Source organism: Anopheles maculipalpis, chromosome 3RL (genome assembly GCF_943734695.1).
Source record: "Anopheles maculipalpis chromosome 3RL, idAnoMacuDA_375_x, whole genome shotgun sequence".
NCBI lineage: Eukaryota > Metazoa > Arthropoda > Insecta > Diptera > Culicidae > Anopheles > Anopheles maculipalpis.
This window is the reverse complement of record NC_064872.1, coordinates 68231725-68258846: the sequence shown is the minus strand read 5'-3', so window position 1 is coordinate 68258846 and position 27122 is coordinate 68231725. Positions and strand designations below refer to the sequence as shown.

At 45.0% G+C, this 27122-nt stretch overlaps 5 protein-coding genes across 5 annotated transcripts in view; all 5 read right to left on the bottom strand.

Moving 5' to 3' along the window:
* Nucleotides 1-27122, bottom strand: part of LOC126562737 (F-actin-capping protein subunit alpha) — a 172348-nt gene that overhangs the window by 64378 nt on the left and 80848 nt on the right. The gene's annotated exons all lie outside the window — the stretch shown is intronic.
* Nucleotides 1-27122, bottom strand: part of LOC126561752 (nucleosome-remodeling factor subunit NURF301-like) — a 135885-nt gene that overhangs the window by 98594 nt on the left and 10169 nt on the right. The window lies entirely within an intron of this gene.
* The window catches only part of LOC126563419 (40S ribosomal protein S27), a 262225-nt gene that overhangs the window by 228365 nt on the left and 6738 nt on the right, over nucleotides 1-27122 (bottom strand). The gene's annotated exons all lie outside the window — the stretch shown is intronic.
* Nucleotides 6155-26651, bottom strand: LOC126565944 (cuticle protein 16.5-like). The gene is made up of 7 exons (XM_050223144.1): nucleotides 26637-26651; nucleotides 26224-26556; nucleotides 21068-21071; nucleotides 20532-20766; nucleotides 16524-16533; nucleotides 6424-6666; nucleotides 6155-6295 (listed from the first exon to the last, which is right to left on the bottom strand). Exons 1-7 carry the CDS (start codon nucleotides 26649-26651, stop codon nucleotides 6155-6157), a joined length of 981 nt encoding a protein of 326 aa, XP_050079101.1.
* LOC126563244 (cyclin-dependent kinase inhibitor 1C-like) lies at nucleotides 23064-24650 on the bottom strand. Its single transcript, XM_050219873.1, has 2 exons — nucleotides 24636-24650; nucleotides 23064-23498 (listed from the first exon to the last, which is right to left on the bottom strand). Exons 1-2 carry the CDS (start codon nucleotides 24648-24650, stop codon nucleotides 23064-23066), a joined length of 450 nt encoding a protein of 149 aa, XP_050075830.1.

Here is a 27122-nt window from a genome sequence, read left to right as displayed (position 1 = left end):
TCAAGTTCAATACTGAGCGTGTGTGTGCGGTATGTGCAAGGGCTCGCTTTTGTTGCGTCCAGCGTTGAGTCACAGCCCCGAGAGAGAGAGGGAACGCGATCCGGTTGATTGAATTATGCACGTATATCGAACCGGATTGTATCATGCGTCTTATTGGAGGAGGAATTTCTGGGAGGGGAGTCGTTGAGGTGGAGTGAACCAGTTCTCGTATAGGGTAGCTCCCTTCCATCATATTGCAACTGAGCTTTTGATGCATTCGTAGTGGCTCGCATTCGGTTTGATGCTGCTGTTTACAATGGCTCCATCTAGTGAGAAATTTTATAAACGCCTGAATATATGCAAAGGTGATGAGAGAGAGGTAGAAAGGGAGAGAGTATCAAAACGACAGTGGTTAACACTAACCGTACAGAGTAGGATTTTTGCTGAAGATCATTTCGCGAGGAAATTTTAATTTGTTGGATGTAAATGGAGACAACGTAGAACAAATTAACCATGATCTTTTAAAATTAAAGGCTTAAAGGCACATGCTTTAAACATCATGTTTAATCGCTTGACACAAATCTTGCTTTGATTCGTTTTCAGCTTCAACTCTTGGGCAGGTTTTCCGAGTGGCTATAACTAAGCAACAAACACGACTTGCCCCTGGTAATCAGTTAAAGTGGACACGCTTATCAAAATTTTGACAGTTGGGTAGGGATCACGCTGTAAAAGCTGACAGTTTCCCCCAATTCAGATGTCATATTGTGTGCACAATTAACTTGTTTTTAATTATAAAACTCCATGTAACATTAACTTAATTATGAGACCCAATGTTTCAGGTATTCAAATAGGAAATGATAGAACACAAAATCTTAAACGCAAAGATTGAAAACGATAGTGGAGCTGAAAAACCTTTGATGGCCATTACACGATTGTGAATGAAGCAATTAAATTCATCTATTCGAACTGTTCGCAGACTCGACTCGACTCTAATAGTTCCTTGCGAGTTTGCATTCAATTTGCAACTATTGCGACCGGAAAGCTGGAACGGAAATCCATTAACCAACGGGACGGCGGATGATAATATTTTCCCCGTACAAGCAGGTGTCTGTGTGTGACATTTTGCTGTTGGATTAAGAATGGCTTGCCATCGGTTTGCGCTTGGGTAGCCTGACGTTGCCGTTGGTGCAGGTCGTGGTTGATTATGTTATTTTATTATAATTTTTTTTGCTGCCTCATGGTGCCTCACCGATCTGTTGATTGCATTCCAAACGAAGGACAAGATGAAAATCAACACATTGCAATTGGTTGGCGTTGTTCGGTTTGAGCGTTCGGGGTTGGTACTAGCCGTGTGTACAATGCTGAAGAATGTGTTCGCGTGGAATGAGTAGGAAAATTGCTTAGTTCATGGACACATTAGAACAGATAATCGGACAATTGGAATCTTATGCAGACATTGATTCATTTAAACATAGTATAATGATTATTTAAGCTATTATGGATATCAATTAGCAAACGGATATAATATGTTAATTTTCTTATAGCGCAAAAACACGTATCTTAATAATTGCTACGACGTCAGCACTAAGCACACAACGAAAACCATAAGCTGTCATTAAGGTTACCGTCAGCTCATTATTCATGTACCAAAATTCACTTCTCGTTAATCATGCATAAAAGACAGACACAGACAAAAAGGCAAATGCAAGCACAATATCATCAACCGTTGATCACGTGCATCAGCGCCCTTAACTATGCAAATGAGTGTGTTAAGAAGCGATTAATCAACAAATAGTTTCGTATTTCGTTTAGCTCGTCAACGGCTGTTGATTGTTGCTCCCCGTGTTTTCCACTGCAACAAACTTTTCTCATGCAGACACTTTCACACGCCTACTAAGCGGCTTTTGGTCTGTTGTTTGGATAGCAAATGCAGCGGTGATACCGATCGCTTATGATCACACCTTTCGCAATGCGGCAGCATAAGTGCATTAGGGCGTGCACCTGCAGAAGCCGGTGACGGTGTGTTTGCTTTTGTACGGGGAAACAATGTTAGAGGTTTTGGTGTCTCTCTTCTATGCATGCACCCTAAAATCGGACACTTTTTCAAGGACGCAACGTCACGGTGGTATGACATTGTTTTTTTTTTTATTTTTTTGTTCCTGTCCAAAGAAACAGTCTTCAGGTGGTTAGGAGGAAAAGAAACTGTTGAGTGGAACAGCGTTATGAAGTTGGCGCTGTTGATAGAGTCATTCAAGTGGACTATATTCCGATGGTACATAGGGATGCCGCCGTCTTGAGGATGGATCGCCTTTGTAGCTTTAGCTAGAGCTAGACAAGTGAACAGAAAAAGAGGGATTTGGGTAGGGTAAAAGGCAAAGAAACCAGCACGACTTTTTGTTACGGTTGCGTTGAATGTGTTGCTGAATATTTATCACCATCAAGCCTGTAAACTACCGATACACGTAAGGCACGGTCTACTCATTCACAACACGTCCACAAGTAGTGCATTTTTAATGACAGACGAATTAGTTTGCACCGAGGATCCTCTTTATCGATTGCAACCTGATCGCTTACGGTGGGGATTGGTGACAAAAAATGAACGATCGATGAATCAATACGAAACAGGAAAAATAAACTTCGACTGTCGTCGTGGCCGTCGGCGTCACACCACTTTCGTTTTCGTTCGCGTAACACCGCACGGGCATAATCGTGTCACGGCATCGTGCTACGAATTGTGTGGAAAATATACTCAAAATAGTGCACGCATCAAGAAGAAGAGAAGGAAAAACGGAGCTGCAACTCGTTCAATAGAGGGAGGTTGATTTGAGCATTTCGATGCGATTTCGGAAAAGTAACGAGATCGAGTTTTTGTCGTGTGTCGTGTGCATTTCCGAACTCGGCGATAGTTACTTTCGGCAGTTACTTTCGGAATAAATGTGGGGGAATGCCATGAATGAAACGCTTAAAAAATCGAGCTTGAATCAAGAATTGGAGTTAAGTTTAACGGTTCGGTATTTAGATGGGATTTTTCTACATTAGAAATAGAGCAAACAATCTGATAGCTGGAGCTATACTTTTCTCACACATAAATCCAAACAGTGTAATGTATCCAAAAGCCGCTTTTAGACATGAATTTATTGCAATCGAAATCAGATCTCTCAATGCTTACACCCCGTGTGGGGTGGAAAACCTTTACTTCGCACAGTAAGCACCTTAATGGTGAACCATACTTCTAAGAGACAGGAAATTATTAAACGTACCAATTCTAGCGATTGTCGATAACGAGCGGCTGTACTTTTTATGGCCATACACCCGCGGTACGGTGGTTTATGAAAATTGAATCAACACGTGGCCTAGCACCGAGCTGTGCGATTGATTCGAAGTGATTTGCTCAATTAACAGCAGTTTACAATGTTGTACTGGCGAACCTTTTATGGGTCCGTTAAAGGGATCCGGGTTGGCTGGTCATTTGTGATTTTTATCCGTGTGATGCGAAGGTTTCTTACTAATGAGCAAAATTAAGATAGACAACCAAGCGACAGCTGAAGCGGAAGTTTTTCGGGGCGACCGAATTGTTAAGAAAATTTCATTTCAATAACGAAAACGGTGTCAATCAGTGTGTGTTGTAAGTGTTGTGTCGAAGCAGGTTTAGGATTTTCCTGCATGACCTAAAAACCGTCAGCTGTAGCTGTAAGCGTGGATGCATCGATTGGTTGGTAGATTAATAAACGTTTTATTCATCTCTTCATTCATCGCATCGAATCAAACGAGATGAACATTGGGGATCATTATCTGCGTGGCTGGGAGCTGTTTTACTCCTTTTTTATTGTTGTGTAAGTAGCCGGTTGAGTGTTTATTAGAGTAGCTTGTTTAAAAAAAAAACTATCGTGTAGCTTGTATTTTTGTCTCATGGCTTTAAAGTTCATTCTAACATAAATAACAAATTAAGAAAAAACTCTTAATCGGAGAATAGTTTTTTCATTTGAAAAAATTAAATAAAAACAAAAAGCAAACCATCGACCTTAAAAATTCTTTCATAAACTCACTATTTTCCAAATTACTGTATTTGTTGTATTAGTATTAGTATTAGTTGTATTAGAGTTTTTGAAGAGATTACTTTATGATGGTGAGAAATTTACATTAAGACTGTTAACGAGTTGTTGAAAGTTCCCGAGTATTACAAAATAAGCCTCAGAAAAGGATTCAAAAACAAGCAAAATGCGTATGAATCCATGAAGCAAATCAATCACGTTCGTTGAATACTTTTTATGGAGTTCCAATGAAGATGAAAGCTACAGTATAAGAAAGAATTCTTCTAAAATAAAAATAAAAAAAATAAAATGAATCTCTGCTGAAATGAATTACAGTAAGGCGATAAACTTTAAAACATTTACAAATAATAAAATTTTCTATTTTATATAAGTAATGTTAAGCTATGCTAGAACTTAATCAAACAGTAGAAAATGTCTTTCATTTTCCCCTTGGCAATCAACCCATGTTTGGCTTGCCAAGCGTGTCAGTTTATTGAACTATCTGCAGTGCTGCATTCCGTTGCTGATCAGCATGACGGTGCTGAATCACCACCTCTGCATGCGTTGATCATAATCACTCCATCAACCGCAGTGGTTGATGATGATCGGCAGTATCGCATGTCAAATCCATTCGACCGATCAGCACCAGGGGTTGCACCAAGCTGCACCGATCGCACAACCCTTCGCACAAACTCCTTCCCTTCCCCAATGCTGATTGGTACAACCATCTGCCCAACCTACTGGGCACACAAATGGTGCTTTGACCCACTGCAGCTACTGCTTCTGCTGCGTAGCATAGAATCAAGCAAACCCACACTACAAATCGAAGAAGTTGTCAAACGCACACGGTATGGGACGATCTATTAGGAAATGTACATAGCCTCATGCGTGTGTTGAGAGTTCCGTGCTGGTGGGAGGGTGGTTTGTAAGAGGATCAATTAAATTAGAGCCACCGGTATGGCGAATCATTCGTGTACGAGGTTTCTTAGTGCCTAGAGGAGATCCGCTGCATTGCGCCGGATGCATCGCCGAACGATCGTTTTCGTTCGTTGTATTTTTTTTTTCCTGCCGCCAGCGCTCAAACCGGTGAACGATAATTAGAGCCACCTTCAACGTAAAAGGGCTGGGTCGGTTCGGGTTCGGCGAAAAGGTAACCCGCACTGGTACGCCATCCGCCGATGGGTTTCAATGATTTTCTTAGAATTTTTCTCAAGTCATGCTGTTGAGGGAGGGAAAAGGGCAGCCAGGGATACGTTAGTGGGGGGGGGGGGGGAAGAGGGGAGTAAAAATATCGGTCACACAAAAATTTACACAACCCCCGCAAACGGAGTGTTCGACGCGAGAGTATATGGTGTTCACGTTGTCTAACGTGGTGCAGCGTTTATTGCATAATAGATTCTTAAAATGTATCGCCTGCCCTTGGCCGGGGACCAGGCCTCGGGTCCGGAAAAGGGCGGTCTGTGATGTGTTGATTTGCTTCTTTGATTTTGCACCGAGCACCGAGGTTGACATTTGCGGACCCGCCGGAAAGGTTACGAGAACAGAATCGTGGTGTGAGAATCGAAAACACGACACTGCACAATGTGATGTAATTGTTAGGTTTGGTAACGGTGGTGCAGAATAAGAATGGTCCCACATTAAAAGATATCCTCAAGAGATGCTGCGAGCGGAGGTGGACCCTAATTTACACAATAAGCGTAGTAGGTTTTATATGTTTTGTAGAGTTTTATTCCGTAATAAATACAGTGAATTTACATCGTATGTACACAGTGGATCGACTCAGTTTGTTCTGGTTCTGGATGGGAGTGTTTTGTTGCTGTTGTGGCAGTTTGTTTTAGGACATTTGCCGGGAATGAGGATGAAATGGTGGCAACTACCATTCTCGGCGTTCAATTTTCAGCTATTGCTCTTGATAGATGTTGGTTTCGCCTGGGACGGAATGTGAATTCGTTTAACCTAATGGCAAGAGGAGCGAATGGGAGAGGCCCGTAAGGGTTGGCACCGTCTAGCACCGCAGCGACACACCGACCGCGAACAATCGCTGCTGGATCAGGCGGTGGTGCAAGCCGGTGTACCGGACAGTCCCGTTCCCAGCCGGGTGGCGTCCATCCATTTCCCGGTGCGTTCCCGGATCTAACTAGCGCTTAGTGGTAGTATCCGTGAGCGTAGGCCAGAGGGGCGGCATGAGCGTAAGCTGGGGCGGCGTAGGCCGGGGCGGCGTAAGCGACCGGAGCGTGCGACACAACGGCTGGGGCGGCGTAGGCAACCGGAGCCTTCACGGAAACCTGTGAGAATAGTATAGAAGAACACCGATTAAAGCTTCGATACAAAAGACTTCAAGCGACGAACCCGACCAAACATCCGAAAGGGAATGTTTTTTTTTTCGTGCGATTTCGGTAATCTGTTCGTTTACCTTGTAGGTGTTGGCGTAGCTGGTGGCAACTGGGGCAACAGCCTTAACGATCGGGGCAGCATGGTAGGCCGGGGCGGCGTAGGCAACTGGGGCAGCGACGGTCTTCACGACTGGTGCGTGGTAGGCGAGCGGGGCGTGGTAGGCTGCGGCCAGCGGGGCATGAGCGTAAGCCGGGGCAGAGTAAGCCAGCGGAGAGCCGAGGTATCCAGCCGAGACGGCGGCGAAGAACAGGGGCAGAGCCAGCTGGAGTTACAGAAGAAACAAAAAAAAAAAAAAAAACAAAGGACGCACCGTTAGGACACACTGAGCACTGAGCACTTGAAGCACAAGGCACCACCCAGAAAGGACACCACTTACAAGCTTGAACATTTTGAATGAGTTTGGGTTTTTGGTGGTAGAACGAAGAAGTTCGTAAGGCTTTGAGAAGCTGTTTGTTGCACTGTTGAGGCGTGGAACTGGAATGCTTTTCTGGCTGCCGATCCTGACTATTTATAGTGGAACCGTTTAGTTGCCCCGGCTGGCTACGGCTTCAGAATCCGAGGCGCCTGGTCGGTTGTTCGGTCTGCCACACTCAAGAATTGATACCTCATCGCCAACAGTCTCACTCACTCACCGCCAGGGTTCTCACAATCCGCCGACTCTTTTCCGCGCACCGAACGCGGTTTGTAAGTGCATTAGTAGTACCGAACGTTCGCGTGTGCCTGCACACACGTTCGCAGGTCTTTGGTTGGTGTTTTCGATTGTTTACACACACGTACATCTGGCACGCGTCTCCAGCCTCGGTCCCGCGGTTCGCCTAATCCATCTTTTCAGTGGCAATTGCTGAAGGGATTGTCTCCAACGTTGCTGCTAGTGGGGAGTATTTTGATAGTGACCCGACCCGAAGTCTTAGCGTTCTGCTGAAGCCGAATCAAAGGTAGGTGAAGTAAAGAGCCGCGAGAAAAAATAAAAAGAAACGTCCCAATGTCCAAGCTGCCGAGAAACTGACGATAGCATCGAAGCAGCAGCACGACACGATGGAAACCCGACGAAAGGTGGCCCGGTAGATGTCGAACCCCTTCTCATTCGCTCGGTGTACGATCGGAGCGTGCGGAGGATACGACCGGCGCTGAGCAGATTGCCATTGATTTAACCTCTTAGTGTCGCCCGGCTAGTGGCATGGGAGGTTCACTTGAGTACGATCGTATGGTGCGTACCTGCGCTCGATCGATTCATTGACGGCTTCGAGATTATGTGAAATCATTCATGTGTTTTTGAGGAGTCTTTGGGATTCCTGTTCAAAGTAATTTCGAACGAGCAGAGTTGTTCTTAACGATTCGAAAATTGTTTTATAAAAATGTGCTTCCGTGAATACGTTCCCCGGGCCACACATTTCCCGGTGGTGGTGAACATAGAGTATGTATGTGGTTTTTAAAAAGTGTAAAAGGAGCTGTAAAGAAGCTGTCCCAGCGTGTAATGGCTTTGAGGAAGTCGTGATGAAGTTGACATTTTTGCACTCGTTTCCCACGATGGGAGGGAACCGCTAGGACGCAATCAAGGCTAGGCAGGGCGAATGAATCATTGGAGCCTAGCGTGGAGCCAAATGCTGAGCTCAGCTGGTGATATTAGCCATCATTAGATTCCAATAAAGGCGTTCACTTTGCGGGTTTTCGAGTTGCAAGGTGCACGCTAGAAGCAAATGATGTATTCAACCATGTTCGTTTGCAGTATCGAAACGAATGTGATTGGACATTAGCTAGAAAGATGTAATGGTTGAAATGCGGTTGAGTCTTGCATTGATATATGGAAGAGAATAGAGATGCAGTTAATCAACTCGAAATAATTAATTACGATTTTCTGAAAGAATACTCTTGATATTTTTTTACAAAAAAAATTGAAAACTTTTGCAATAAAAGATGGAAAGATCCTTTGAGCGAGACAATTGCGAGAAGTATTCTCCCGTAGAGAGGATTGATTTTCCAACTATGTAGTATCAAGAAGTCTTGTAGGTCATTTGATGGCCGGCGAGACGTACTAGGTCGTTAAGCCAAGAAGAAAATCCTATCTGGGTTCAGGATGAAGGGAAACATTTTATTCTACAGTTAGAATCTGTTAGACTGTATCGACTTCTTTCCAGTTGATCTTTATGGGCATTTTTCCTTGTTTATCTCAAAACTCCTCTTCCCAATGCCAAGCAGTTCGATCCAACTAAAGCTATTCACAATCGACACTGACTGCAAAATGTTATGCAACTCCTTAATCGAAGGGAATTTTTAGAGGGAAACGTTTAAAATAAATCCATAACACTTGGCCCACTCACAAATGATACACTCGAGAAGCATTTGCTCGCCACACGAGATCGATCGTCTCGAGATGCATCCGAAGAATGCACGCACTCGTAAATGTGCAATGTTTTATCGACACCGGCGCCAGCCACCGAGTGTTTGCGCCCATTGCGCCATCAAGACCCAACAAGACCGGCACGGACGGATGTCTTTAAACGGACGCTTCGGTCACCATGCGAAGACATAAACATTCCATAAACTGCTAGCATTAGGATTCGGTTGTGTGGTCTTATGAGTGACTGAGTCTTTTTTTTCTGTCTCCTCTACAAATACTCCATGTCACCCCAAATCGATTCACTCCAAGCACACACAGCCAGCTGGTCCGTATCCGGGGCACCAATCGCACGGCTTCTTGTACGCGACTAAATGGTTGGAAAAATTCGTGGAATGATTCTTGCTCGGATTGAGCTCGGAGATGGACCCGGGCCGGGAGATTGTGTAATTTTGCTGTCGTCCTGCAGCCATGTTGTGGTCGACTAAGGCCCTCGACCACCCTTCGCCCCTTTCATTGGGCGGCACGGGTAGCAAACGTTCAAGGAGCCGCCGTTGGACTGCCTATTCGCCGTGTGTCAATGGTGCATTTTTCACACGAAGATCAAGCACGATTGAACCTATCGAGTGCGATCGCGCGGCCCAGCCGAACATAGCAATGATTGTTACGGCTGTAATTAATTCCTCCATCGAAATTGAAAGTGTCTCCCTCGAGCCGCGGTTGAACGGGCGCGCGCTGGCCGGGGCAACCTGTGTGAATTGATTTCTAACGCGGCAGCTGATTCTAAAAGCTTCCCCGCCGGTGCTAACCTCGCAGTTGGACGCGAGCACGGGATCGATTGTCCGCCTGATGGAACGATTGAGCGAACGAGACGCGGTGCAATTTGCATCGACAATTATGCACCAGGTGCGCAAAAGTAACCCCCAATGCACGACAATCGATGGTCGGGCACATCCAGATCACTGCGTCAGCGAAACGGAATCAGATCGCGGGCAATGAATTCTCCTTGGGGCTTTCGGTTGTTTGGTGGTAAGCAATAGCCATGGGATAACCATAAAGCTCTCGCGCCACTATTCGCCTTCGCCTTTGTGCTCTGATTTATGATTTCAATGTCAGCGAAGGTCGTCGGATGGTACAAGTTGTGCGGAATAGATCACTGTGGGGCCGTTGTTATTTGCCGAGGTTCCGTTTGTTGAAGCATTTAGTGGTAGCAGGTCCGGGATCAAGACCTGGACGGTTGCCTAGCAGGCCGGAGTAAGATGTTAGTTCCTGATTACCTGCATCTGCGGTGGGTGCTTGTTATGGGGTCGTAAAAATGTACCAATCGCTCCAACGGAAAGCTAAAGTCTTGGCATCATAAGTCTTGTCGGACGTGTATCGAACGTGTGCGGTAAACGGTTGCATGTTGCCTTCTGGAGTTTTATTACCACATCGCTGGTTTTAAAAGGGAAAAGAATACATTGTCATACAAGTTCCTGGTATTAAGATCTAGAATGTCGAACTGCTTTGCTTCAAACTCTTGACTAGAAATTAGTTAACTCTTAGACAAATGTGCTAAAAATATCTATTAAAATTACGCGATAAAAGCACGCTGATCAATTAGAATGTGCTCCCTGAAGCTGTGGCGCGAGAACCTTCGAACCTATCACCCTCAGATCAAATCCAACTTGCGTGTAGCTGCGTGTGATTCAAGCATTACTAACTAGAACACATTGTCAGTGCGCTGTCAGTGAGCTTCGAGAGATCCGGTGGGCTATTTAGTGTTGAATTAATTGCATCCATTATCTAGCTGCTGCAAATGACTGATCAGAATGACAACATGTCGAATCAAAGTCAAGTCACTACTTAAGCGTGATTATGATCGACGCGTTTGCCGCGCACGAGACGAGATAGGAAGAGCGAGATAAGCAGCGAGTGGCAGATCAGGGACTGTGGACTGTTCTACTCGCTAAGTTGTCGATATTTAGTGATCGATAGCCAGGAGCCACGTGGAAAGTACAAATATAGCGTCACAATCGATGATAATTGTTCCATTACTTTGCTCACCGGTGTTTTCGCTTTCGAGATGCTGGAATGTCTTTAGATCAGTTCGGGCACCTTCAGAGCGGCAACTCTAGAATGGTTTTGTATCGTATGTCATTGCAGAGGTTAAACGATCCAGCTCTGCACAACTTGTCCCGATGAAAACCCTACACCCGCAGCACGATCATTAAGGTTAAGTTGCATTATCGAAATGAGTCGTGCAAAGTAATCACACCAGAAAACAGCTACGCGATTGGATAATGAAGGCTTGTCCACCGGTGTGCCAGCACTTTCCTCACATCTTGTGGATATTTTTCTTCGTGTTGCCCGTAGTTGAGGGCCACCCCCCAAAAAAGGGCAGCTATGCCCTAACGAACAGTTGAGTATAATTAATGTGATAAAGTGAAAACTATTCACCATCACCGTACGCTCAGCCTGTCTTCATTTTCATCCCGCGCCCTGCGTCCAATCGTCAAACACTAATCAATTCGTTGTCATGCCACAATTTAAAGCAGGCAGCAGTTTGAGTTGGATGTGGTCTGTCTGTCTGAATGAAGCCCTGCGGTACTGCTGCGGCCGGATTGTAATGCAATGGCCGGACCGGGGGTTTCGAACGAACGAACGCGTGGTCCGCGTGCAATGAAAGCAAAAGGGCTTTCGGTGCATTCGATTGCCGGGTCGACAGGTTGGTAGGTCTGTCGGTCAGTGGAACGGCCCCCGATCGCTGCTCTTACCCCGACCTGGAAGGTTGAAAGGAAAGTTGATTCACATTCGAGCAGTGTGTGAACTGCTCGAAACCGTGCAGACTGTGAGGGAGGGTGGAAGATAAATCAATCCACAGCAGGAGAACCGCCGGGCAATATCTAGGTCTAGGTGTTGGGGACTCGCAGTGCGTACGTGACGGTGGTAGACTTTTCTTCCAAGCGGCAGGTTTTCCACGACATATTTATCACACCCCGCCCCGTAAATGCGTGTACGAACATGATGTGTTATCGGAGACGCCTGTGCCACGACAGAGACACTTTGGCAAGCGTGGTTTGTGACCAGGGATCACGAACTCTCACGCAGAATACGAACTAGAGCAGCTGAAGCTGGATGGTGTAAGACGTGTTGGCATTTCTATGCCGTTTGCCTGCTCAACTCCAACCCAACCCTTGGGTCCGGTCGTGCCGTGGTCGAGAATGGACAAGTGGGACCCCTGTTACGTAACGGACGTCTTAAGGGTGGGTTGTGGTGCGGTAACCCCGGGGGAACCAGACATTAGACAGTGGTTGCGGTAGCTCGGGCGAACCTGATGAGGTGAGCTGGAAGCAATTACACAGGGACAATGTTGGTACGTACCCGGCTGACAATGCGATAAATAAGCTCGGCTTTAATTGATACAGATGAGATGTGGCTGTGTGCTGTGCAGTCGGTACATGCGCGTAGTGGAGCATGGTGTAGAATATGGGTCAAGTTGATTTACACTACCGTCAGGACCGTTGTTGCTAACCGAACCGATCGGCGATCGGTAGCGAATGTGATCCATCTGTTGTTGTTTTCCGAGCCTTAGCTGCTTAGTGCAGGTAACGAATCGACGAAAGACTTCAACGGGCGATAAAGCGACGAACCCGCCTGACGAAGGTAATGTACAAAATGTCAAATCTGGTGTCGAATCTGGAGCATTTCGACGTCGATAAATCAACAACGAGCCACAGGACGCATAAATCCCGTACAGCAATGGATATATTATGCTGAACTTTATTCTGTTGTTGCTGTTGTGCTGTAGAGAATGGCAAATGATCTGAAAGGGGATGATTGCGGATTGTTTTTTTATTGAAGTAAATAAGCCCGATTTAATACGGGTCTTGTAGAACAAAATGGAAACAGGGATTAACCGTGCTACGGGGCATCAAGTTTGTCCAGAAGCCTTGTAGTTTATAGTTAAAAATGTCAGCAGGAATATGGTTGAGTGGTTTTTTTTGCTTGCCCCAAACCATTTACAGGAGGTGATCTTTGAACTGGTGAAATGATTGTTTACAACTTTTGAGACAATTTTTATTGCGGATCGTTGGCTAGGTAACCTTGGTGGCGGTGGTGTCGGCGATTGTTAATCTGATAAAATGTAGGTGTATATTACTGGCTGGAATAAAATGGCACTTGCAGACCATAATGGATGTTTCGTAACTGATGCTCAGCATGGCAATTTGCAACTTCTTTTTGTCTGCGAGAGAAATGAAAAATGGCCACTATCAAATGTCAGGCAAGTGGCGAGTGAGAATTACTGTATGATTCGTTCAAGGAACAAAGTAATGCTTTGCGTACCACGAAGACATATTGTTAGGGAAAGTGTCAGTCTTTTCCATTAACACAACAAGTAAGCGAATGTTTTATGTGTCTTCGTTGCACAATTCAAGGCAAGTCCTAACTTGGTAGGAGGAGCAGCAGCAGCAGCAGTGTCCTCCTATTTAGAAAACAGACTTTTGTGGTATGTCAAATGCTTCTTTTTCGACAATGCGACCATTGCGTTGCCAAGTCGATCAATGGCCCACCACCAGACGGACCACGATTGCACGTAATAAACACATCTATAAGTTCACTTAAAATAATGACACATTGTGAGCCCCATTTGCCTAAGCAGTCTGCACGAAGGCAGTGACTTCATCCCTTGCCACGAGCGTACGACGCCGGCTCGCAGACAATCGTGACCTGATGCAACCTGGTGATGATGGTTCGGCTCGCTAAGCGAAGAAAAACCTCGTTGACATGCGGCAAAACAGTTTTCACGCCACGAAACTGCTCGGTTTTATGAATAACGATTTACTTGCACGAGGATACAGCCAAAGCCACAGTTGCAGCCCCAGAGTTTTGCCAATGCAGCACAAGCATTTTGCTGCTCGGCTTAAATCCAATTGTCCGAAGGCGACAATGAGACGATGATTGCGAAAACGCATCTTATGGAGAAAAAACGGTTGGTCGTACCGAGCCGGATCCGAAAAAAACTTAAAGTAGCAACATCATTTGCACAGTGCATGGAAATCATAACCGGAACCTTGTCCATTTTATGCCCACTTTGGGCTAAGACAAATGATATGAGTGTTAAGCATAAGAAAAGGCGCGTTAAGTATAAGCGTCTCGGCTCGGTAATCGCACTGTACGTGTGTGTTGTTCGGCCTTGAGACAGTTTTATTTTCATTCCAACTGCTCTGTTGAAGGAGTGTTGGCTGGATGAATCGGTTCAAATCGGTGCACGGTGGATTGTCGTTAAATAGACACACGTGCGTGTATTTCGATGACGAGTTCAGAAGACACAAAGACCTGCATGGTATTGGGGTTGTTTTGGACGAATTCCAAAAACCGTTCTCTTCGTTGGTAGGCGTTCCGATGGCGATCCGTTTTTTTTTCGGTTTTCTGTACCGAGAAGTGTGCATTAGAAATATACGAACACCTTCACCATTGCCAACGGTTGCCAGCGGGCAGTAACGTAATTATCGACAATTTTCCTATTTTGATGCTGATTAAATAATTACACGTTCAACGAAGCGTTACTGCGCGATTTACTATTGCTGTTCGCTTGGAATCAATCGTTTCGAAGAAGGAACTCCACTCACTCCGGGAACTACTGGCTGAGAAGCGATGGAGAAACATATGCTGCCGCTACTGCTGCTCGTTCTGTGTCGTGTTTCCTGTGGTAGTTAGTATTTACATGCCGAAAGGAAGCCTCTCAACAGCAGCGCACTATGGGGTGGCGACAAGAACAAATTATCCGTTTAGGGACAAATATAAGTAATCACAGAAATCATGAAAGAAAAAAAATTGTTGGTGTCTTCTGTCTAGAGAAGCTTTACGATTTTTATATGTTGAAAATACCATGCTAAATTTTCATTTTAATTCATGAATTTTTATGTTGATACATTACGGTGCGTTGTAGATAATGGATTCTTTCAAATGATTTGGTATATTGCTTAGGAAAAATACCATACACCAAATACTAATAATTGGCCGAGTATCAGAAATCATCATCATGAGGGCATCATGCAAACATAGCATTTAAAGTTTCAATCGTTTAGGAGAATAGTTCAAAAACATAATTTTCTTTTCTAATTATATCATGGTTCTAAACATTTATTACAACATTAATTACTATACAACCAATGTTTTTATAATAAGTTTTCAGTTTATATTTTATAGTTTTTCTATTTGAAAAAAAAAAAATGGAAAATTTTCACTCTCCTGGCCGATCCGCTCTTCAAGAGGTAGGACCAGAGCAGTAGTTTCACCGATGTGATTTTATATTTATTAAATTTTCAGTATGAACCGCGGTCTTCACACAGTAGGACCAGGGTTCTAATCGCATCCCGACCGTTCCCTCGTAGTAAGAACTGACTATCCAACTGCGTGACCTTAGAAGGTCGTCAAGGAAGGCCAAGAGGAAGAAGACATATTAAGAGATTTTTTTAACGACTAGTGTCATTACACATTAAAAATTGTTTTAATTTTTCTTAAACATCTAATGGTGCTCCAAAAAGGTATCAGCTCTACGTGAATATGCATCATTCGACTTTATCCACGTTTGTCTTTCTCCATCCTATAGTGGCCTCGGGTTGGGACCTACCAGCAGCTGAACCTAAACCCATCGCAAAGGGCACACACCGTTGGCGTTGGCGTTGGCGTGTTTATTTCGCGTGACCGATCGATCTTCGCTTGACTCGTTATTTGATTCATACATGGGGCTGGTACCGGTTAATTGCATCTCGACCGAACGGTGCAGACACATGACGCTATCATGATCTACAACCAGCGAGCAAAGGAGCAACCTGTTTGAAGCTTATCAGAAATAGATTTATTTTTAAACAAATGCAACACCTCGCTACAAAGTATTTCCAAGCAGCTGACAGAGCTTTATGTGGGTCACGTAAGAAGCAGCCGATGAGAAGAAAAAAAGTGTAACAAAAACACACATGCGTAAGTAGCAGAAATTATAACCACTTCCTGTCCGCACGAATGAGCGTTGGTGAATGTCACCTTTTTGCAGCTCAATAAATCAGATCGAGAGCGTCGCGTTTACGCATTTACGCACCTAATAAATTCGTGAAAGCTTGCGTTCACCGACGGTGCGATCGTTAAGTGGTGTTGTGTGCCTTACACGATCGATTTTTAAAGCACAAATATCAGGCGAAACTGTAGGTTGCTGTGGTTGTTTTAATGCTTCGGACACGACGATACTGCTGAGGACAACTGGTCAGTGCGTATTTCGACAGTTCGCGAAATAACAAATGCTTCTGTTACTTCTAAAGTGTTCTTAATCCGCAAAAACCTCTGCCCCGAAACGCGTCACGATCGATACGAAACTAATTATGGTGAAGGACGCAGTTGTGTGCATCAGCAGTGCACTGTGACAGCTGAATGCAAATCGCCCCAAGTGTCAGCATTTTACCGATTGGTCACCAATCATGTATGCGCGCGTACACAGATTTGTAGCACCGGTCGATCGACGTACCACGATTGGTTTGATAAATTAAATCCTAATGGTAACGTTTTGTTTCAGTTGTTTCGATACAGCCGTCCCGCCGTCCAGTGGGCAGCATGGCAGCGCCCAGCGCGAGTCGCACACACTTGGACCACGGCCCGACTTTATTATAAATTTAATCACTGTAAATTGCAACATTGCATTGAATTGACCGGATCATGCCCTCATGCGGTACGGTGCCCTCCGATGTTTGTCCCCACGGAGTCGAACCGTCTCCTATGCGTAAGCAACTGGCGACGGTGGTCTAGCCTACCTTTCCATCTCTGCAGCCAATAGGGACAAAAATTGGAACCGATCGAGCGTAACCGTAGTGTAAACCCCCGGTTCGACCTTCCCTTTCGCCATCGCTGGTCCATCCTGGTTGTGGGGCGGGTTTTATTTATTTTTTTCCAGCGTCTCGCTACCTCTTCAAGCTAGTTCACTGCACGCCAAAGGGTCCGCTCGGTGAGCTGGTGCCGCAAAAGAGTACAGCGACCCGTCGCAACCCGTCATGTCAAAGATAAACCTGCTCGTTCGTGGTGTTGTTTACGGGTGACATTATCGCTGTGCTATAACAACGCAATTCGTGTGCCCGTCCGTGTGACTTGCTCCGATCGCCCGTGGAATGTTGTCTTTAAGGAGCGTTCTGTTCAGAATTGGAACAGCGGTAGAATTAGGAGATGAACTAGTTGCCGGAAAGAAAGCTTGATGTGACCCCAAAGTTGCTGAATCATGTCCGCAGGTAGGCAGGCTCACGCAGAAAGTAGAACACGCAGCTACTTATCAATTAACTCACATCGCGCTGATTGCCACAAATAGACCTACCGCGTACGGTGCCCACCACCGGAGATTTTGATGGTGACAATGACTTTGAGTCGGCACGCCACCCGCGACCAAAAAGGCGGCCAGTATCACGCCCGGTAAGGATTTACCATTAAAGGGATGATAAATTGTTCCTAATTCTTGCGACGCTCAATAATTGCTGTGTGGAATGTCAAATCAAACTGCGATGCGAGCCTGTGCGATGCTTATCGCTTAGAAGTTGTGTGTTCCAGTGCGAAAAACTCACACACTAAGGACGTACCCATTCTGGGGCCGGTGACGCGTGGAATTGTGACAGCTGGAATGGGTTTTAGAAACAAAGCACGGTGCCCGCCGCCTAATGCTTCGTCCTCGTCCGGTTCAATTACGCAACCATAAAGAGAATAGGGAAGGCTGAGGTTTGGGGAGGACCTGTGATTCTGGAAGTGGGACGCAAAGTCGATAAATCATATTCGCGGCTCGGACGGAGCGTTTCGCAGGGCAAACGGCGAACAGAGTATGTTCTGCAAATGTGCTAACGGCTATGGGCGTCCGGTGTATGTATTTGCAGTATATTCGATACAGCATTCTAAGCAGTGTACTAAACTGGTCCACCGAAGATCACAATCGACCAGCCGCCGTGACGCCACGTTTCATAACATTTATGAGAATGCTATAAAATTGATTAATAGTCCCCCGGGCGATACGTCCTGCTGCATAAGTAGACGGAAAAAGTATCCAGTACCCCCGGTACCGGTACCTGGTGGATATTCGCGTGGAATGTCTAGCGTGTAGCGCACTCGATTTGCATTATTATCAAGCAGTACTAAAGTGACTAAACGTATGCAATTGCAATCACCACCCGTTTAGTGGGGGTTCTCTTTCACCGAGAGCTTGTGCAGTGAAGCCAAAATGGATCTACTTTTACAATGCTCCTTCCATGGGTTATTGACAGTTCTTTGGAGACCTTCGAAGGGTCATTGAGTTGCACTGGTAGTCTTAGGGGACTTTAACGGCCTATGAACCGCTCGAAGCGGTCATGTACAGAGACCGATCAGAGGGTAAATTTATTGATACCTTTTAACCGTACACCGACGTCATGTTCTTGAAGTTTATTTCTAGGGGACGGGACCAAGAACAGGACAATCACGTGTCGAATGAACTGGTTTATTGTTATGCATTCAACGGCTTATCTTACATAAAGCAGTTCAAATAAACATGCTATTTAGATAAGCCGTTAAGGTGACCGAGTTGATAGGCCTTTCCTATGGAATATGAAATTAATGTGTCCTAGATGAATCATTCTCGTACCTGTTTGATGTGACAAATTGAATTACTTAATAATTAAGTATAGTATACCATTAGCTAATCGGCATGAGCTTGAATGTCGTTAAGGCAAGACAAAAAAATAGCTTAAACTGTAAATATTATGCTTTAATAGAGCGGAAGAACTCGTGAATTGATACAAACTCTTAGAGCGTAATCTGTCTAGTCTTCTGAAGTTGGTAGCTGCTTTTTGTGTTATGAGTTCCTTTATTCCTTTTTCGAACATCCCTGACGTTTTCTAAATAGAGCGCTCTCATGTTGTAATATTGATGGCGCTTTTTCAAATGTTATAGCTGCCGATTAGGCCAGAGCCATAATATCCTGTTTTATTTTCATTACACAGACACCACTGTTAGTGCAGTGGCCGTGACTCAAGCAGGATATTAGTACCTGAATCACTGACTGCAGGCCGGTAGTGTCTCACAGTCAGAACGCTCTCAGCAAAATTATCGATAATTAGTATCTCCATCATCTCGTCACCACGCACGATCACGTTCTGTTACATTTAAGCTTCTATTTCCGCCCCTTCCGCCACCATAAAACAATCACATACACACACACGCGTCGTGGGCGAGGGTCGGATCTGAGAAGAAAATTAAGTTCTGCATCTAAAGGTCAAACCGATCGCTGCCGGTGTTCGTTACGCGAGAGTAGAGGCGACTCAAAGCCACAAAGACGACATTTTTTTTGTACAAATGTCCGGTATAAGGGCCACCGCCAGCAATCGAATCAAGAGCGACACATGGATGGTTGTTGTTGTTGTTGGAGAAAATTGAAAAACTCAATTTCATGCTGTCCGATGTAACACGAACACTGGTTCGCCGTTGCATTTCGGTGACCTACAAAAGGGTTTGTGAGCGTCGATCGTTCGCCTATCATTCGAACCGGGCAACTACATTGTGCTTCGAAAAAGGGCAAACTCCTTGAGGGGTTGTTTTTTTGGGGAGAATAGGGCGAGCGAGCGAAGGTGGCAATGATCGAGAGTTAAAATGTGTAGCATAATATTGATCATCTTGGGTGCTCGTTTCACATGCCACTACACGCGGTTCAATTGCTTTGAGCCAAAGTGTGTAGCTCTTCAACATATCTCACGGTCAACGCGAAAAGGGCTTGACCCGTACAGCCAGCTGAAGAAGTGATGCTGGGCCCGATTGCATGCGCCACACGATCGTGGTTTATATGTTGAATGTATGGTGAATTTATCGTGCAAACCTTTAGGATCAATCTTGTACAGGAAAGGTATCGGTGAGCAAAGTGTAGAACATGATCAGCAATCACGATCATCGTCAATCATCGTTGGTCGTGCTGATTGTGCATCTTTATGGAATTAATCGCTCGGTAACTAAGCTTGATGGGAGTTTTCAGAATTTCTGTAACGAACAACCTAAATTGAGGAACTCTTTTCAAAAAGCCCTTTAAGATGTAACGCCGCTGAAGTCATGTGGGTTTGTGTGTGCCACGTAATCTCTTACATCGTTTAATTGTTACACGATGAGTTGACACTATCCGACAGCCTTCAAATGACAGATCGAGATTGTGCTTGAATTAGTTTTCGATTTCCACCAGGGTCACTAGACCGTAAGCTTGTTGTAGCGAACGAATAGACGTAGGGTCTTGCGTGACGACGTTACTGCTAGAGGTTGATAAGTGTTGGGCCTCAGCGATTCCATCCTGGGTGGTGTTTGGTGAACAGAAGTAAGCTTAATTATAATAATAGGAATAATTGGTGCGATCGATTAGAAGGCTTCATTTGCTGTGTTCTACATCGATTAGATTAGTGGAAATTGATAAGACAATTATCGTTGTACTTTAGACACTGTCGAGAGAACTTCTAAGTGTACTCTAAGTGAGGTGAATAGGAAAGAGCAAATTTGATAATAATACGCCAAGACTTCTAGAGCATGCCATTCGGATGTACTTGAGTATGCATCAGCAAAGCTGTTGAGGTTAGGAATATCCCTTCCACGGGATGTGGTGATTTATTTTGATAACAAAATTGAGTTAAGCAGGAAAGGAATGTATGTACAACAGAAGTCAACAGGGAAGAGGGCGACAGTGTGAACACTCACATCGTCTCGTCAGAACCCATTCAGTCTAGCCATTGTGTGACTGTTACTGGCAATACTCTGGTGCTGAGTCAGCTTAGAAAACGTACGGTGCTGGCAGACCGGTGTACGCAGAGTATGGGCTGAAGGCAGGCAGACCGGCAGCAGCAGTGTAGGCACTGTACGCTGGGAGTCCAGCAGCGGTATATGCCAGTGCCGGAGCAGCCGGAGCTACGAAACGGGCAGCCGGAGCAGCAACGAGGGCCGGTGCAGCCGCAACAACTGGTGCAGCCACAGCATGGTTGACGGTGTGTGCGTTGTAGGAGGTGGCATAGGGAGCTACAACTCCGGCCGCAGCCAGGGGCGCCGCAACAGGGACAACACCAGCGGAAGCAGCTCCGAACACGCACACAGCCAGACAGATCTGTAGGAGTAACAGCAGATGCGATCGAGATTAGAATGCGCTGGAAGTCCCAGAACATCGGTTTCTAAAAACTGCAACTTACCACAATTTTGGCAGACATGATGCTTATTGGGTGGGTTTGAGGAGAACTGATGTTCGGAAGGCAAAAGCTTGCTTTGTTAGATTGCTGAGTAGTTACTGATGTCTTCGTTGTCGTTGAGGATGCTTTTTATACCCGGCGACAGCCCTAGCCAGCGATCCCGTTTGCATGCGGAATTATTGTTCAATTTCACTTGGGAGCTGTCAGCCGAAAGTGTTGATGCCACTCCCGCCGCAATTCAATTCGGCCGTACGATGAGAATATAAATGTTGGAAGTAGGATTTCGATCGGTACCATTCATCGGTATCATAAACGCATAATAAACGGTGTACCGTGGTTGGCCAATCGCGCCAATCGCGACTGTACGGACGTGATCATGCTAACGGTGTCATGTACACGATCGTACAGTTAGTTACACAACCGTTGAAGAAGAGCGGGCGCTCTGACCTTGATGAAATGGGTCCTTGCAATGCGTTAGGTGTGGGTTTTGACAGTTGATACAGGTGCAATGTTTGAAGGCTGTTTGGTGAACTCGTTGTAATCGTTGCATTTTAAAACAATCGTTACGGGAACAGTTGACAAGGATATTGATGAGTCCTCCTACCCATCTGCCAAGTCTAGAAGAGTATAAATACGGTGGACATTCTTCGTCAGCCGGTACAGTTGTTCTGCCAACCGAAAGCCATACAAAACAATCAACAATGTTTGCCAAAATCGTAAGTGGGCTCAATTGCGCAGAATGTTTCCAGGACCTTCTGTAACTTAAGAGTACTTTCTTTTTTTTTCGCGCAGATCTTCTTCTTCGGCCTGCTCGTTGCTGCTGCCTACGGCAAGCCCGTATTCCCGCTGGCCTACTCGGCCCCGCTCGTTGCGGCTCCTTCCGTAGCGGTTGCATCTCCTCTGGCCACTCCATTCGCGACGGCAGCTTACACTGCGGCTCCTTTCGCTGCGGCTTATACGGCTTCACCTTACGCTTACAGCGCTTATCCATACAGTGCGTACGGATCGTTGCTGCTGTAAAAGGATTCGTTCTACCTGGAGCTCACCATAAGCGACAGTTGATTTTGGTTATGTTTGGAAAATAAATTTAACATTGCAAGCAAATGTGGCAGTTTTTCTTATTAAGTAATTATTTCGCAAATTAATTTTCATTTCGTTATATACCATGCTTATTTTTTATTTATTTATAATGAATCACGACGTTATGATGCTTGATGACTAAATTATACAAACATAATGACAAGGCATTTCCATAAAATCTTGCTTCTTTTGCTATTGAATATTGGATAGAAAAATTGTCTGAAATTGTGCAATATATATTACAATTTAACTTTGATGTACTGCATTTATATTTTTTGTGAGGTTGTGGAGTACGAGTAATTTATTCAGAACTGAATTGCAGTGAAACATTGCATTTAGTTAGGGAAAAATTGCAACTCTACTGGGGCTATTTGTACTCAGCTATGGATTTAGAAGCTGTAATCAGCAGTAGAATAGCAAAATGTAAAATGCCAATAAGTTGTTGTCATCAGTCATCATGTATTATTCACATTTGAACGGGTTCAACGAAAAAATTTGTTGAAAACTTTCTCGTAAATACTGCTTCTTTCAATCAGCGCCCATTGCAAAATTCCACAGTCGTTTTACAAATTTCCCATAAATGAATGGAAGTATGGGAAATCGATTATATGCCAGTCCATTATTTTGTGCATAGTTCAAATTTATTTTAGATTATTTATATTTGAGTGTGACACATCTCAGCTGTATTATTAAATCTATTTTAGATGTTCTTAGCTACAAAATTACCAGCTTGATGTCACCAGCAAAAGAGGAAATATTTCCCCACACTTTTCTTCACAATATTCTCGCTAGGAAGCTCTTTCTCAATTCTCCTAAGAAATAGTCGTAAAAAAATAACAAGTGCCTCGTGTAAGTTTTGGCGGATACAGATTAACCGTACACATTTATTGGCAGCAACAGCGTATCGCTTTGCCTTTGCACTTTGCTTCGTCGAGAGGAAGTTGTGCCATTCGATTGCAGTCTATGTCACTGATTAGCTTAAGCACTACTTAATCACATGTTTGCCTTTGGGGCCACCAGCACACCACACGCGCAACGACTCACTCACGCACACACCGGTTAGGCAACGACCGATCGATAGCGAAACGTGGCATGGAACGGTCGTACGAGCTTTGCAACCTTTGCCACCGGAGCAGCGGCCACCAGCTTCGCAGCCGGTGCAGCAGCAACCACCGTCGGTACTACGGCAGCCGGAGCAGCAGGAACCGGGACCGGAACTGGGACGGCCGTCGGTGGGTTGTAGACGACGGGCTGTGGGTAGAAGACGGGCGACGGGACGGGAGCAGACAGGACTAAGGCGGGCGTATGGAAGTGGTAGGCAGGAGCGGGAATTGGAGCAGGAACGGGAGCTGGAACGGCGAACGGGACAAATCCATTGTACGTTCTGGCGAACACCTGTGAACTTTGGGCTGTCACTACGGCAGGTCCAACGGGAGCAAGCACGTGCGGTTCGGCGAATGCTACAGCGAGCAAGCTGCAGACTGCAACGATGGACTGAAACGATCGAGAAGAACGAGAAGATCACGCGTTATCAGTTTGAATAGCTTGAGAACGCTATTCACGCTTCTTTACTTACCACTTTAGTAAACATTGTTTTCGAATCGGGACTTTGTTGTGTGTGCGGGACTACGGTAGCTGTTAGCTCCTGGATGAACGGTCAATTAGTGTGTAATGAGTCAATAATACCCGTATATCGAGTATTTATATGACAGCACGCTCCGTCTTCCATTGTTTTGCGTTTTCCCACCAGAAACGTCCCCAAAAGCGTTCCGCCCGCTAATCAGCTGTTACCCATCTGCCACCGGACGTCGATTTTCGAGCGAAAATTCCAACAGCAGTATACGGTACACACTTCCCCAACCGTCACGATTTGGAACCGACAAACGTACCAAAACAAATCTATTCCACGCCGGGCCAGCACAACCATATCCAGGCACGATCCTAAGTCCGATCGAACCGAAAACCAATCGAATGGAAGCTCCATTGTGACATAATCTCTGGACGAGTTGCTGGCTGGCATTGAAACGTTGGGTTATGCTAAACATGGTCGCATAATCGTAATGACGGATCGCTGTTTGCACGTGTTGTCGTAGGACAACGGCCGAAGAAGAGGGGTAAGGAGTAAATTACGTCTTTTGGCATTAATGGCACTTCAAGGGTTCGGCTTTGGGACACAATTTGGCTAAGAAAAACAATGACGACAATAGTGCTCGGAAGTGTTTGCGTGACTATGGCATTACTTTATTTTACAGAACTGTTGTGGATAAGCGAATGGGTAAATTATGGGAGTTTTGTTATCATTTGAAGCATAGAACTCTACACTACGACGGTACGTCCATAGTAATAGGAAGGAGTTCGAACTACCGGTGCACTGTAGGCACTGTAGGCCGTTGGAGTGCCGGAATAAGTCGAGTAGGTGATCGGAGATCCAGAGTAGGTTGAGTATGCTGCAGCTGGAGCATTATAAGCATAGGTTGGCACAACTCCTGCACTGTAGGCCAATGGGTAGACGGCACTATATGCCGAAGCGCAGGCGACAGCAAGGGCTACGATGAACTAACGAAGTACGGTAAGCGGATTAGTGATGATCTCTAGACGATCGTTCAGTAATTTTGATACTAAAAAACCTACCAGTTTGGCGAACATTTTGTTGCGTAGTTGATTAAGAACTCCTGGATCCGAGATGTTACAACAATGCACGTTGATAGACGTATGATGAAGATGTATCTAATGGTGGTCCTTTTATACTCTCGTTCTTACATAAGGGAGATTCTAAAGTACGAATCTCTGGAATTAGAGGATAGGTGCAGAAATGGTCTTCAGAACTCCGAGAAGATCTGGAAGAACTAAAACGAGTTCTGTTCTGGAGAGAGATACATATGTGATGGGAATCATGTACTGGAAGGCGAGGGTATAAGAAATACGCGGATGAGTGATAGCTACGAAGAAACGGAGACTTTAATTTGGGGTTATTGTGAGGAGTTGTTTGATGTCTAGATTCGACATTTTTTTTTTAATTGATGCCTGATAATTGATTTCATTGTTGTAGTTACTTTTATTATGTCGATATTGTTTTTCTAAGCTGATTCAATGTAATTTAATAATATACATTCCTTTTATTTAAAAACCCCAACAGGTCGTCTCAAAACAGAACGCAAAGCACAGAGCGTGCGGATTATTCCTTCCCGTTTTTAGATTGTTGTTGACATTTTGGCTGTTGGATTGATTCCTTTTTTTGTTTCCAATTTTCTATTTTGATTTATGTTTCTTTGATGTACGCTTTGAACTAACGAAAACGAAACCAGATCAACTTTTGGAGGACCTGTATTTACTTACGATTAGACAAGTCTTGTACATATATAAAAGCCAAAACCAGTTTAATCGAACGGTTAGTCAATTCTTTTCGTATTTCAGCATTATGTAATTTGGGAAGTTGAACGTGATGGATCAAATTTCAAGAACGTTCTTACATCAATCACGGAAAGATTGATCATTTTTGGGAGTGTACAAGAAAGAGGAAGAAATAGTAAAAAAATTACAGTGGAACAGATATGAAATGATACACATTATTGCAGTTTGTTTTCAAGCTTGAGGTTGGTTTTATTGGAATATTGTCATAAAAAAGGAGTACAATATCTCCGGTGTTTGGTGGAACACCTCGCCATTTTCTTTCAATTCAATTCTGACGTTAGGCTAGCTTAAGTTCTTCATGAATAGTTATCTAGGATTGAAGTGTTAATAACTTGAGATTTACATTTTAAAAAGTCTTTTAAGTTATATTTTTAAAAGGTGATTCGATTAAATAACTACAACCTACAATTTATATTACAATTGTTTCTCTCATAGCGTTGTTTGGATGTCTTCAAGAGCTAGAGCACTGCTCTAGCTCTTGATGTACATGTTCGAAATCGAAGAATAAATTTTCCTTTAAAAATCCAAATTTACGAAGCTAAATAAAACCAAGATGAACAGTGTTTTAAATTGTTTCAAACATTATAATACATTTTATTACTCAACAACAAGAAACGATCACCAAAGCTGACGTTCTTAAGGAACTGTTGGTTGGCGGGTAACGAGTAATGGCGCCCGGTTCCTACCACAGCTGGTAGGGCGAACGGGCAAGCAGCGGGCTAGCGTACGCCTTGGCATATGGTGCAGCATAAGCAGCGGCTGCAAACGGCGCCGCATACGGAGCAGCGAACCCAGCAGCATAAGGAGCAGCGAATCCAGCAGCATAAGGAGCAGCGAATCCAGCAGCATAAGGAGCAGCCAACGGAGCAGCTAGCGGAGCAGCAGCATACGTGGCAGCAAGTGGTGCCGGTGCAGCATAAGCCAGCGGAGCAGCAACCTTAGCGACGGCCGGTGCAGCATAGGCCAGGGCCGGTGCGGTGTAAGCTAGCGGAGCAATTCCATTGTAGTTACGGGCCACAACCTGCGAGCTCTGGGCCGTGACGACGGCGGGTCCTGCGGCATAAGCGAGCGGGGCAGCAACCGGAGCCAAAAGTCCTGGCTTGGCCGAAGCGCACGAGATGGCCAGAGCGGCAATGCAGATCTGAAAGAACAGTCCCAGTGTGAGTATCCTGACGAATCCGGGGATTTACGAGTACTTCTGACGCTCCTTAGTGTACGTACCAGTTTGGTGAACATTTTGAGGTTTGTTTTGGGTGTTGTTGTTGAGCTGAAGAAGAGGAGCTGTTTGCTGTTGGAAGCTTGTGTGCTGTATGATCCTTGCTACGATCGATACATCTTTTATATGCGATAAAAATCGCATATAACCTACGAATGCCACCACCTCTTTCGATGGCAGGACTAGACGGAAACTCTCTCTGCCCAACTCATCACGGTCCGCACGGGTGCTCTTCTTCATCATTCATTTTGTCACCTGTAAGTGAGCAATAAAATACCCGTAAGCGAAACTAACGTGCTTGGTAGTAATGGTAGTAGTTGGTAACTGGTCCACTCGTGTAGGGGCAGATTACGCTTGCCACATCATGAATGCACTTTGCGCGATTTAATATACAGATCACGTGCCGGACCGTGTCGGACCGAAATCGGATTACGACTGCCGGCCGGGTCGGTAAGACGGGCAAGGTTGTCTTAGCCGCAGTGGTAGAGCAA

What these genes read in the sequence shown, in the direction of transcription:
- LOC126565944 (XM_050223144.1), bottom strand. An exon ending in GCTACGCCAACACCTACAAG is followed by an intron (nt 6,296 to 6,423) that starts GTAAACGAACAG and finishes CTATTCTCACAG; the next exon opens with GTTTCCGTGAAGGCTCCGGT.